At 46.7% G+C, this 13,097-nt stretch overlaps 1 protein-coding gene across 1 annotated transcript in view; it reads right to left on the reverse strand.

Moving 5' to 3' along the window:
- Positions 1-13,097, reverse strand: part of LOC147098037 (calsenilin-like) — a 186,296-nt gene that overhangs the window by 26,316 nt on the left and 146,883 nt on the right. The window contains exons 3-4 of the mRNA XM_085970852.1: positions 8,282-8,351; positions 1,390-1,460 (exon numbers count right to left, since the gene is read on the reverse strand). Of these exons, the coding sequence (XP_085826978.1) occupies positions 1,390-1,460; positions 8,282-8,351 (141 nt within the window). The remainder of the gene's footprint in view (positions 1-1,389; positions 1,461-8,281; positions 8,352-13,097) is intronic.

Here is a 13,097-nt window from a genome sequence, read left to right on the forward strand (position 1 = left end):
TTTTATTCCAGATTTATTTAATTAACTGAATTTAAATTTCCCAGCTGCTATAGTGGGAATTAAACTCATGTCTACTGGATCATTAGTCTAGGCCTCTGGATTACTAGTCCAGTAACATAGCACGGTGGCATAGTGGTTAGCACTGTTGCCTCACAGCGCCAGGGACCCGGGTTCAAATCCAGCCTTGGGCGACTGTCTGTGTGGAGTTTGCACATTCTCCCCGTGTTTGCATGGGTTTCCTCCGGGTGCTCTGGTTTCCTCCCACAGTCCAAAGATGTGTGGGTTAGGTTGATTGGCCATGATAAAAAATTGGCCCTTAGTGTTAGGGGGGATTAAATACGTGGGGTTACGGGGATAGGGCTTGGGTGGGATGGCTGTCGGTGTAGGGACCGGGTGCTAGGGTTTGGATGATCAGCTATGATCTTGTTGAATGGCGGAGCAGGCTCGAAGGGCCGAATGGCCTACTCCTGCTCCTAGTTTCTATGTTATGTTTCTATATCTCTCTCTGCCTTAGATTCCTGTTACTTGATGCTCCTACACAAAAACAAACTTGTTTTCTTTTCTTGAGTTGGGATCAAGTAGAAGCGTTCAAGTGACAAGTATCACAAAGCCCTCAAAGTCCCGGAACTTTGAAGAGCTGAAGTCCAAAGTTGCTGAAGTTAGCTTTGCACATGGAATCAAGACTCCTGAAAGGAGCTGGGGCCTGTAGATCGTAGGGAGAAGGAACATCTTTTTTTTCGTTTTACCGCCTACAGGTTATTAAAATCCAAACGTGGCATCATCTTTTTCATTCATTCATGCGATATGGGCATCGTTGGCAAGGCCAGCATTTATTGCCCATCCTAATTGCCCTTGAGAAGGTGGTGGTGAGCCGCCTTCTTGAACCGCTGCAGTCCATGGGGTGCTGTTAGGGAGGGAGTTCCAGGATTTTCACCCAGCGATGATGAAGGAACGGCGATATATTTCCAAGTCAGCATGGTATGTGGCTTAGAGGGGAACTTGGAGGTGCTGGTGTTCCCATGCACCCGCTGCCCTTGTCCTTCTAGGTGGTAGAGGTTGCGAGTTTGGGAGGTGCTGTCACCTAATCACTACCTCTTATTTACCTCATATTTTCCTTCATTCTTTTCAACCTGGGTGGCGCTCTGCTCTCTGGAGCTTGTCTTATCATTAAATAAAGTTAGCTGGAGGGGGATTGGGGTTAAGAAGAGGAGATGATCAACAAAGACGCATCATAGAATGACAGAGCTTACAGGAGAGAAGGCGGCCACTTGGCCCTTTGTGCCTGTGCTAGATCTTTAACTGGAGTTTTCTAATCTAGTGTCATTTCCCTGTCCTTGCCCTGTATCCCCGACATTCATTTGCATCCATCTTTTTCAAATCATATCTCACCTCAAATCGGATTGCTCCACTCCTATCTGTATCAAATGCATTAAACAGGAAATGTGCGTATGTTGTAGCATCTGAAACAAGAACAGAACATATTTACTTCACTTCAGATACTGAGTTTCATTCTATATTTGTAACAATAGATGAGTCGGGGGAACAGGAGGGATTCAAACAAACCCAAAATGAGAGCTGAAATCTTGTAGGATTTGCAAACACTGCAGAGTAACAAGTTATGGGCGCAAAATTCGGTTACCGCCCATTTGGGGGCAGTAACTGAGTTAAGGCTGGACATTTAGCGCCCGGCGCAGAAGTACCGCCCCAGCTGCTAAATTCGACTTAGCGCCCCGCACAGGATGTGGAGTGCAGTGTTGGGCGCTCCACTTCCTGTTGGGGTGGTAACCGAGGCGATGTAGGGGTGTGATTGGCAGCGCTCTGTGGAGGCTCCACGTTTCAACGCCCCGCCCCTTCAGTTAAAGGGGAGGGCCGCTGCGCATTCTGCAAGGACTCCAATGGCCCACACTCGGCCACCAGGGCAGCGTGGTGCCACGGCCGCAGCCCGACACCGAGATGCGGTGCCGGGTCGCACGATGGCGGCCGGGACCACGCCAAGGCACACCACGGAGGGCCGCCCTGATGGTCGGCCAAAAAAAGAAAATGGCGGCGCGGGCCGCCCCCTCCCCTTTAAATACCGCCCCGCGAGCGGAGGTTGGCCCGGCTTGCGGCCTGCGAGGATGGCGCTGACATCACCCGCGGCAGCCTCGCGGGGCGCAGACGGATTTCTGCCGCGGGGCCACGGCGTGGTGCTAAGGGGTCATGGCGCATGGCAATGACGTCATCGTCGGCAGCGCAGTGGCCCGGGGCACGGCGCTATCATCTAGAATCTCAGCAACACCCCGCCGAATTTCTTGGGAGGAGCTATTTTCACCCACCCCCTCCCTGGAGGCGCTAACGGCAGGAGCAAAGGAGCCGAATTTCTAGCCCCATGACTATTAATTTGATCTGCTACTATCTACAAAGATGACAAAGGATGGTATTAATGATAGGGTTTCCATTTTCTGATTATAACTTGTGTCTGCATATTTCAATAGCTAATGGCTGATAGAATTTACATCTGTTGTAAATATTTCTACATCAATCCGGCTTCAAACATTTCAGGCTTCACATTTCTCTCACAGTCCAGCTGTGGAAGTACGTGTAGTCCCTTGTTGTCTACTCCTGAAATTACATTTGGACTACAGGTTCCTCAATATATGCAGATCAGCAATGAACTCATTGAATGGTGGAACAGGCCCGAGGGGCTGAATGGCCTCCTCCTGTTCCTACATACAGGGAGGAGTATGGGTTTTTCTGTATTTATGAAGCAACAACTGGGACAATATTAATATTGTGAAAGGACATAAACAGCTCGAGTGTTCTAACCTACAGTTTGGGCCAGTGAGCATGTAGCCAGGCTGATGCCCGATACACAGGACGGGAATACACACAATGTGATAAAAATGATAACTTCCGGGAAGTTATGTCATCACTTCCTGTGAACTATGAACTATGAACTGTGTACATACCTCACTTCCTGTCATATGTCACTTCCTGTTGGACTGGTATAAATACTGGTCTGTTCAGTATTGTAAGAGGCTTCTACCAGAGGCATGGTAAAGACCTCTCTTGTGTATATAGTGTGTTTATAAGTTACTTAAAGCTTACTTTAAAGTTACTTGATGGTAAGTCTCCTTTTTCTTACATCACACAATTAAAGCACTTTTATCGCGATGGAGTCGGTCGATGGGAGAACCCCAGCTTTTTTTTTATTTCAACACCATTCAATATAAGGCCGTCCCCAGGCAGCCAAGAGACCTTTTGTCACAGATCTTCTAATCTGCCGTCAGATTAATCACCATTTATTCTGCTATGTGAAATATGTTGAACCAGTTCTAGGGGGGAAGAAATTCCCCAAGAGAGCCATTTGGGGCGCAAAGTCAAAAATGTTTGAAAAGTTAGTGCCAGGTGCTAACCTTTTCAAACGTTTGAGAAATCCCCATTTTCTGCTCCAAGAGGGAAGTGGAGTGCTTGATTTGGGGAATGTCCCGATCCGGGGCGATGTGCTCAGCCACGTTGCAGGGGCTCTTCCCTCAATTAAAGGGAAGGCACCCCCCCCCCCCTGCTGGCAGCTCTGCATTGTTTTTCTGGCATCTGCTGGAGCACCGGGGTGTGGGAGTGCTGCGCGATCAGCCCTCAAGCTGAGTGCCAGGCCGACCGATCGCTAACTGGAGGCGCTAACCAACTGAATTTTTCCCCCCCAGGTCTTTTAGAGAAACAGCATGGAAAAGGTTTGATCTGGAAAATGGCTTACATAAGAACATAAGAAATGGGAGCAGGACTAGGCCACTCGGCCCCTCGAGCCTGCTCCGCCATTCAATAAGATCATGGCTGATCTGATCTTGGCCTCAACTCCACTTCTATATATATTTCTTAAGGCTAAAGGGATCAAGGGGTATGGGGAGAAAGCAGGGACAGGGTACTGAATTTGGATGATCAGCCATGATCTCATTAAATGGTGGAGCAGGCTCGAGGGGCCGAATGGCCTACTCTTGCTCCTATCTTCTATGTTTCTATGTTTCCCTGCCCGCACCCCATAACCCTTGACTCCCTATTGTTCAAATATCTGTCTATCTCCACCTTAAATGTATTTAATGACCCAGCATCCACAGCTCTCTGGGGTAGAGAATTCCACAGATTCACGACCCTCTGAGAGAAGAAATTCCTCTTCATCTCCGTCTTAAATGGGCGGCCCTTTATTCTGAAACTATGTCCCCTAGTTCTAGATTCCCCCATGAGGGGAAACATCCTCTCAGCATCTACCCTGTCAAGCCCCCTCAGAATCTTTTAGGTTTCAATAAGATCACCTCTCATTTTTCTAAACTCCAATGAGTATAGGCCCAACCTGCTCAACCTTTCTTTATAAGACAACCCCTTCATCTCAGGAATCAACCGAGTGAACCTTCTCTGAACTGCCTCCAATGCAAGTATATCCCTCCTTAAATAAGGAGACCAAAACTGTACGCAGTACTCCAGGTGTGGTCTCACCAACGCCCTGTACAGTTGTAGCAGGACTTCCCTACTTTTATACTCAATCCTCCTTGCAATAAAGGCCAACATTTCATTTGACTTCCTAATTACTTGCTGTACCTGCATGCTAACTTTTTGTGTTTCATGTACAAGGACCCCCAGATCCCTCTGTACTGCAGCATTTTGTAATCTCTCCCCATTTAAATAACAATTTGCTTTTTTATTTTTCCTACCAAAGTGGATAACCTCACATTTTCCCACATTATACTCCATCTGCCAAATTTTTGCCCACTCACTTAGCCTGTCTATATCCCTTTGCAGATTCTTTGCGCCCTCTTCACAACTTGCTTTCCCACCCATCTTTGTATCATCAGCAAATTTGGTTACATTACACTCGGTCCCTTCATCCAAGTCATTAATATAGATTGTAAATAGTTGAGGCTTTAAACTAAACTGTGAGAATAGGACAAGACACAGGTTCAAACACGTAGGACTGATTCAGGAAAATGTTCTCGGAGCGATTAACACCTGGAATGGGCTTCTAGATAGTCACGGAGGGAAAAGCACCAGAATTATTTAAGAAACAACTGGTTGCCACAATGGGGGACTGTAGGGTCTTTCTAGATGGATGAACTAAGATGCCTGATGTAACAAAAGAGTCTCACACATCAAGGAACTTTAAAGTAAGCTTTAAGCAACTTATAATCATACTATATACAAGAGCGGTCTTCACCATGCCTCTAGGTGAAGCCCTTTTACCATACTGAGCAGTTCAGTATTTATACTAGTCCAAACACAGGAAGTGACGTATGCACAGGAAGTGATGTATGCACAGAGTTCACAGTTCACAGTTCACAGGAAGTGATGTGCACATAACTTCCCGGAAGTTATTTATTATTATTACAATGCCCAAATGGTCTTCCTCGTGCATATATATTTTTTGACCACACAAACAGTGGCTGCAGCAATATGCTCCACATTGCTCAAAGGGGTACCCTGTATGCAGGGAAGGACCAGAGGTAAATGTAGTGATGCTCTGTACCCAAGAAGCAAAATAAGAGCTGGAGGAGGCCATTCAGCCCGTCGAGCCTGTCCCGCCATCCAATTAGATCATGGCTGATCTGCATCTTAACTCCATTTAACCGCCTTGGTTCCGTATCCCTCGACACCCTTACCCAACAAAAATCTATCAATCTCAGTCTTGAAAGTTTCAATTGGCCCCCAGCATCCACAGCCTTGTAGAGGAGAGAATTCCAGGTTTCCACTACCCTTTGTGTGAAAAACTGCTTCCTGATTTCACCTCTAAATGGCCTAGCTCTTATTTTAAGGTTATGCCCTCATTTCGGATTTCCCCATCAGTCAGAACAGTTTCTCTGTATCTACCGTAGCCAATTCCTTTATCATTTTAAACACCTCGATTAGATCACCCCCTCAACCTTCGAAACTCAAGGGAAGACAAACCAAGTCAATGCAACCTGTCCTCATAATTTAACCCTTCAGTGCCTGGTACCGTTGTGGTGAACCTGTGCTGTACCTCTTCCAAGGCCAATATACCTTTCCTGGGATTCTGTGCCCAACACTGAACACAGTGCTCCAGATGTGGGCTGACCAAGGCTCTGTACAACTTCCTCATTTTTGAATTCCAGGCCCCTTGAGATAAAGGCCAACATCCCATTGGATCTTTTGATTACTTTTTGTACCTGTGCACTAGCTTTTAGCGATTTGTGTACCAGGCCATCTAAATCCCTTTGCTCCTCCACAGTCCCAAGTCTCTGCCCAATCAGAAAATATTCCGATTTCTCTTTCTCAGATCCACAGGGACACACATCACTTAATCTGCCGATGTCCCTTTGTAACTTCCTGCTCCCATCTACACAACTTACTGTGCCTCCTAATTTAGTGTCATCTGCAAACTTGGATATACAAGACTCGATTCCTTCAACCACATCACCAATATATGTGGTGAAAAGCTGAGGCCCCAGTACAGATCCTTGGAGAACATCACTTGTCACATCCTGCCATTCAGAGAACAAACCCTTATGTCTCCTACCGCCCAACAAATTACCACCCCATGTGACAAGGTTACCTCCACTTTTGGATAGATAATATTCTACACCCTGAAAGAAAAACACAGAGCTCTACCCAAAAGGGAGCACAGAAAAAAAATCACAGACATTACAGCACAAAAGAAGACCATTTAGCCCATCATGACCAGGCTGGTGCTCGTTCTTTGACTGGAACTAACCCTATTTCCCTTCCCTTTCATGGGGTTGGAGTAACAGTACATTGGCAAGTTCAGGATAAAGTCACCTCTGTGGCTCTGCAAATATTCCAGAACGCAGACTACTATTAAGGCTACACCCTCTCAGTTATTTTTGCAAGCATGGTGTCCTTGTAACTATCAACCACCCTGCTGTAAAATCCTGGTGGATTAACAAAGCTAGAATTCAGCAACAAGTTAAGTCCATTCAGCTCACTTTGTTACTAGAGTGATGTTACTTTTTTTAAAATTCAAATACGCAACTTGTTGTTCCAATTCCCTATCGAATACTTAGCCAAATCAATATTGCTAATCCCTAATTGCCCTTAACTGAGTGGCTTGCTGGGCCATTTCAGAGGGCAGTTAAGAGTCAACCACATTGCTGTGGGTCTGGAGTCACATATCGGCCAGACCGGGTAAGGGTGGCAGATTTCCTTCCCTAAAGGACATTAGTGAACCAGCGGGTTTTTACAACAATCCGATAGTTTCATGGTCACCATTACTGACACTAGCTTTTTATTCCAGCTTTGTTTAATTAACTGAATTTAAATTCCCCAGCTGCTGTGCTGTTAATTGTATTACTTTGTATTTCTTAATAATAACTTTTACCAGCAATTCATCTGTTCCCTACGGTGACTACACTTCAAAAAGTACTTAATTGGCTGTAAAGCGCTTTGGGACATCCTGAGGTTGAGAAAGCTGCTATATAAACGCAATTTTTTTAAACTTATTGTTAATAGGTTATCGGGGAAAAATTCGGTATCGCCCATTTTGGGGCGTTAATATCGGCCGGGCGCAAAGTTTAGCGCCCAACGCTAATTATCGCCTCCGACTGCAAAATTCGCTTCTATCGCCTCCGGAGGTGATTTGAGCGCTAAATCAGGCGCTACTCATCTCTCTTAAGGCGCTAACGTCGGGGAGCGAGGCGCTACCTCAGAGCGCTGCCGAAGCTCAGGCGATGCCAGTTGCCATGGAAGCCAGACAGACTGGCGTCGTCCAGTTCTTAAAGGGGAGGGGGCATCTTGCTGGCCAGCCGCACCCTGCTCATTGCAGCCTTGAATCTCGGCCTGGAGAGACCTCAAAAGCAATTGTGTTGGAAGCACTACTGGCTAGGCCCAGGGAAAGAGCTCGGCGCTTAGGAACCTCAAAAGTGGTGCTGAGGGCCAAAACTCCTCGGGAGAGCATTAAAACCAAAAATTTTGCCGACAAGAAAAGGCAGGAGGCGCCTGCCTTTAAATAGCGCTCCCCAGCCCCTTCCCGACTTCAAAACGTTCCCCTCTACCTGTCGTTCCTAGCGGCTGGCGCAAAGGCAGGGGGCGCGACTCAATATCTGGTCCGGGGCGCTACCGGGGCATTGCACGCTCGACTGACGTCACGATCTGCGGGCGCAGGAGATCATGGTGGTAGTGTTTAGTGCCGCCGCAAAACGACTGCTCAATTTCACGAGCGGCGCTAAAATCGCTGCGCTCGGGCGTTAAGTTCCTAGCGCCCCGTTAGCGCCCCCCCCCCCCGGAGGCGCTAACCAACCGAATTTTTCCCTCTATGTGTTCTGGAGTTAGTTAAATCTCTTACCTCCCTGTGGGAAGAACTGGGAATAAATTACTTTAAACGTTTCCTCGTCCACCATCCCGCTAGGACACTCCTGTAAATATAGAAGTTCATGGTTACATTTTATCTTTTAAATGAGCTCTAGTATCAGATTTTCACAAACTGTTCTCCTGAAATTGCTAATTGACACGGTACATGAGCTGAAAGATGAGATAGGAAGCGCGGATGTGTAAACAAAAGAACTCTGATTCCAGATAATCCAATGCTGTTTGAGGCAATATTTCTTCCCTGTAACTGTGTTTCAACAGAACAAAGTGGAGGTTCACTTCTGAGGGTACGCTTACATCTTTTTATGGAATGCCTCTCCATAGGCAGATGCTGCAAATTAATGATTATTTTTTAGCCTCTCAATTATTGAGGGAAGATTGGATAGGCTGGGGTTGTTTTCTTTGGAACAGAGGAGGCTGAGGGGAGATTTAATTGAGGCGTATAAAATGATGAGGAGCCGAGATAGAGTGGATAGGAAGGACCTATTTCCCTTAGCAGAGAGGTCAATAACCAGGGGGCTTGGATTTAAAGTATTTGGTAGAAGGATTAGAGGGAAGTTGAGGAGAACTTTTTTCACCCAGAGGGCGGTGGGGGTCTGGAACTCACTGCCTGAAAGGGTGGTAGAGGCAGAAACCCTCATCACATTTAAAAAGTACTTGGATATTCACTTGAAGTGCCGTAACCCACAGGGCTACGGACCAAGAGCTGGAAAGTGGGAAGCTCTTTGTCGGCCGGCACAGACACGATGGGCCGAATGGCCTCCTTCTGTGCTGTAAATTTCTATGATTCTATGATTTATGCAGATTATCAAGGCAGTTGTTCGTAAAAACCTTACAGAAAATTAAAACACAAAGCAGGAACATCAAAATTGTGGACACGTAGGTGGATTTTAGAGCCGTTTTTAAGAAAGAAAGGATTGAATTCTCCTCCCACTGCGAACCTGCTTGGCAATGCAGAGCAGACTTGAACCAGGAATAGGGTCCCGAAGATCTCTACCGCCTAGAAGGACAAGGGCAGCAGGCGCATGGGAACACCACCACCTCCAAGTTCCCCTCCAAGTCACACACCATCCTGACCTGGAAATATATCGTCTGTTCCTTCATCGTCGCTGGGTCAAAATCCTGGAACTCCCTCCCTAACAGCACTGCGGGAGCACCTTCACCACACGGACTGCAGCGGTTCAAGAAGGCGGCTCACCACCACCTTCTCGAGGGCAATTAGTAATGGGCAATAAATGCTGGCTTTGCCAGCGACGCCCACATCCCGTGATTAAATTTAAAATACGTTTACCGCTTTCTGCGATGCCCCACTCAGGGAGACTCCCTGAGGATGTATCCTCATCCTCTCCTTTTTAATAAGAATAGAGAGATTCCCAGTAGGAAAACCATGGCCACGATGAAAAGCGGTACGTTGAGCAAAGCCAAGTAAAACTGACAGCAAAAGCCTAGACTGCAGCTCTAAAGCACTAAAGTGATCAATGTTCTGGCAAAGCAATGCCAACCTTCAGTAGCAGCACACAGAATGGCCTCCTCAATGTGGTATCCCACTCAAGGGTATTTTACTGCCATTCCTACCAACCAAATCGTTGAAGGTGGCAGGGCAGGTTGAGATAGAGGTTAAAAAAGCATGCGGGGTCCTGGGCTTCATAAATAGAGGCAGTGGGCTGGATTTTGCCAGCCGAGACGAGTTGGGGGCGGGACTGCTGCCTTCCGGGTTCTAGTCCTGCCCCCAGCGACGTCTGATGAACAAACGCTATTTTGCCCTGATTGGCCTTTATAAGCCCGCCCTGCGGGCTTGCCGGCCAATTAAGGGAAAGCTGGCGTCAGATGATGTCAGTGCATGACACTTCATCTGCCGGTTTTCTTAAAGGGACAGGTCCCATAATTTTTTGACAGATGAATTGTCAGTGTTTGACAGCATTGAGGTGCTGTCAAACACTGACAATCACTGTCCAAAGGTGAGCCCTTGCACATAGGCTCTCCAATGACTCTCTCCTTAGGAGAAAACAGATGCCAGCTGCATGTGAGATTGCAGAAGCCATCTGTCAATTCTCCCGATCAGATGAGGCTTCACAGAAACATCAAATCTTGGCACCTGCAGATACATATCAACAGAATAAAAATATTTCTCACTACATTCTCTCACCTGTCATACTTACCTATGCACAACTGCACCCATCACACTACCTCTGCAGCTGTCATTTGCACACTTACACTGCAGCAGACCCATAGCTCACCTCGCTGACCCTGGTGGGGTTTCCTGCTGTTGGGAATCCCACATCAGCAGGCTGAAAATGGGGAAAAGCCTCTTAAATGCCTGTTAACTACCTGTTAACAGCCAGTTAATTGGCTTAATCCCCTTCCCGCCGCTAGGAGTCGGGGGCCCGCCTCATGGGAAGATGGTTTGGAGGCGGGTTGGGAGCGGGGCTGGGACCCGCTCCCAATTTTTCCCATTTTCCCAGCAGTCCCGCCTCCAAACCCGCCTCCTCAGGGCTGGGAAAATTCAGAGTACAGAAGCAAGGAAGTTAGGATGAATCTTTATAAAACACAGGTTCGGCCTCAACTGGAGTATTGTGTCCAATTCTGGGCACCGCACTTTAGGAAGGATGTGAAGGCCTTAGAGAGAGTGCAGAAAATATTTACAAGAATGGTTCCAGGGATGAGGGACTTCAGTTATGTGGATAGACTGGAGAAGCTGGGGTTGTTCTCCTTGGAGCAGAGAAGGTTGAGAGGGGATTTGATCGAGGTGTTCAAAATCATGAGGGGTCTAGACAGAGTAGATAGAGAGAAACTGTTCCCATTGGCAGAAGGGTCGAGAACCAGAGGACACAGATTTAAGATGATTGGCAAAAGAACCAAAGGCGACATGAGGGAAAACCTTTTTATGCAGCGAGTGGTTGGGATCTGGAATGCACTGCCTGAAAGGATGGTGGAGGCAGATTCAATCGTGGCTTTCAAAAGGTAATTGGATAAGTACCTGAAGGAAAAAAAATGCAGGGCTACGGGGAAAGGGCGGGGGAGTGGGACTAGCTGAAGTGCTCTTGCAGAGAGCTGGCACGGGCTCGACGGGCCGAATGGCCTTCTTTTGTGCATACCATGGGAGCTGAAGTTGGGGGAAATGGTGCGAGGATTAATCACTTTCAAAACCTTAAACAAAACTGGTGATTTTTTAGCAGTGATTTTAAGGCAGTAGCCTTTACTAACCCATTTTACTCTGTTTTACACTCCAAATCCACCCTAAATCAAGCGGTGATTCAGAGGACAGTCCGGCCTCAAATCATTTGACATTTCACCCGTAAAAATCAGGACTCACAATCAGAATTAAGCTGCAATAATCGGAAATCAGCACTTTAGCATAAGGTAATGAGCTGTGACCTCTGCAAACACCTTGTTCCCATTCACAGCAGCGTCTATTTGCAACACCAGGTTTCGGATTGGCCCGCTAGGAGGACAAGACCAGATTTCTGATAGGTCCCCTTGTAGGGCAAAACACACCCAACAGTTTGTCTGGACTGTGTAATTTGATCCTGCCCGCTGTAGACAACCCGGCAATGTGTAATTTGATCCAGTCTTGCCAGACTACAGAATGTGGAAGTATACTTAGCTTTGTGACGATCCTCTGTTAATCGTATTCTGCAATTGTAATTATAGTTGTCCTTGGCATTAAAGAGCAGAAGATGGCAGCAAATATAGATACGTGCACTGAAAGTGTTCAACAAGGTTACAAATCAATAGAGTTATTCTTGGGCCCTAATCCCTACAATGGAAATCAATCAACAATCGCCCGCTTCTTCCATCTGCTGCCATGTTATCACACGGACCTATATAGAGTCTGTGACAGTCCATTGTGAGGTCAATGCTGGGGGTTTACTTGTGGGTGGCACCTTGTCTCATGTCTCACTTCCTTCTGAGGTGACGTGGATGACAGCTACATAGGAATTCCTCCCCAACCTCCTCAGAAAGCAATATGTAAAGAAATAAAATGTACTTACATTGACTGTGAATTTCACAGTATCAGTTATTTTTTAAAATTCATTCACGGGATGCAGGAGTCGGTGGCAAGGCCAGCATTTATCGCCCATCCCTGATTGCCCTTGAGAAGGTGGTGGTGAGCCGCCTTCTTGAACCGCTGCAGTCCGTGTGGTGAAGGTGCTCCCACAGTGCTGTTAGGGAGGGAGTTCCAGGATTTTGACCCAGCGACGATGAAGGAACGGCCGATATATTTCCAAGTCAGGATGGTGTGTGACTTGGAGGGGAACTTGGAGGTGGTGGTGTTCCCATGCACCTGCTGCCCTTGTCCTTCTAGGTGGAAGAGGTCGCGGGTTTGGGAGGTGCTGCCGAAGAAGCCTTGGCGAGTTGCTGCAGTGCATCTTGTAGATGGTACACACTGCAGCCACGGTTCAGAAATGATCCACATGGCACATATTTTAAATGCTGATGCTGCACTGTTATCAATTGAATGATTTGTGCGCTTATAAAGAATTTTATTGTATTAATATATAATAAATATAATAATATAATAAATATTCGATATATATGTGATAAATTATACAAACAAGACCAAGTGTAGTTTTCAGTTGAAGTGGTGTTAGATGGGGGGGGGGCTGAGTGAACCAAGGCACACAGACATAGTTCAGTCACCATTTTAAAGTCATCACTTTAATATATCTGTTAAAAATTCCTATATCCGTACTTATAAAGGAAACTGCAAACATGTCACACTGTAATTACAACCTCCTGCCAGTGGTGGCACTACAGCACCTTTACTGCGGCGAGGCTGCAATTACAATGGG

Source organism: Somniosus microcephalus, chromosome 30, assembly GCF_052327205.1.
Source record: "Somniosus microcephalus isolate GS21.2 chromosome 30, FLI_Smic_1.0, whole genome shotgun sequence".
Lineage (NCBI taxonomy): Eukaryota > Metazoa > Chordata > Chondrichthyes > Squaliformes > Somniosidae > Somniosus > Somniosus microcephalus.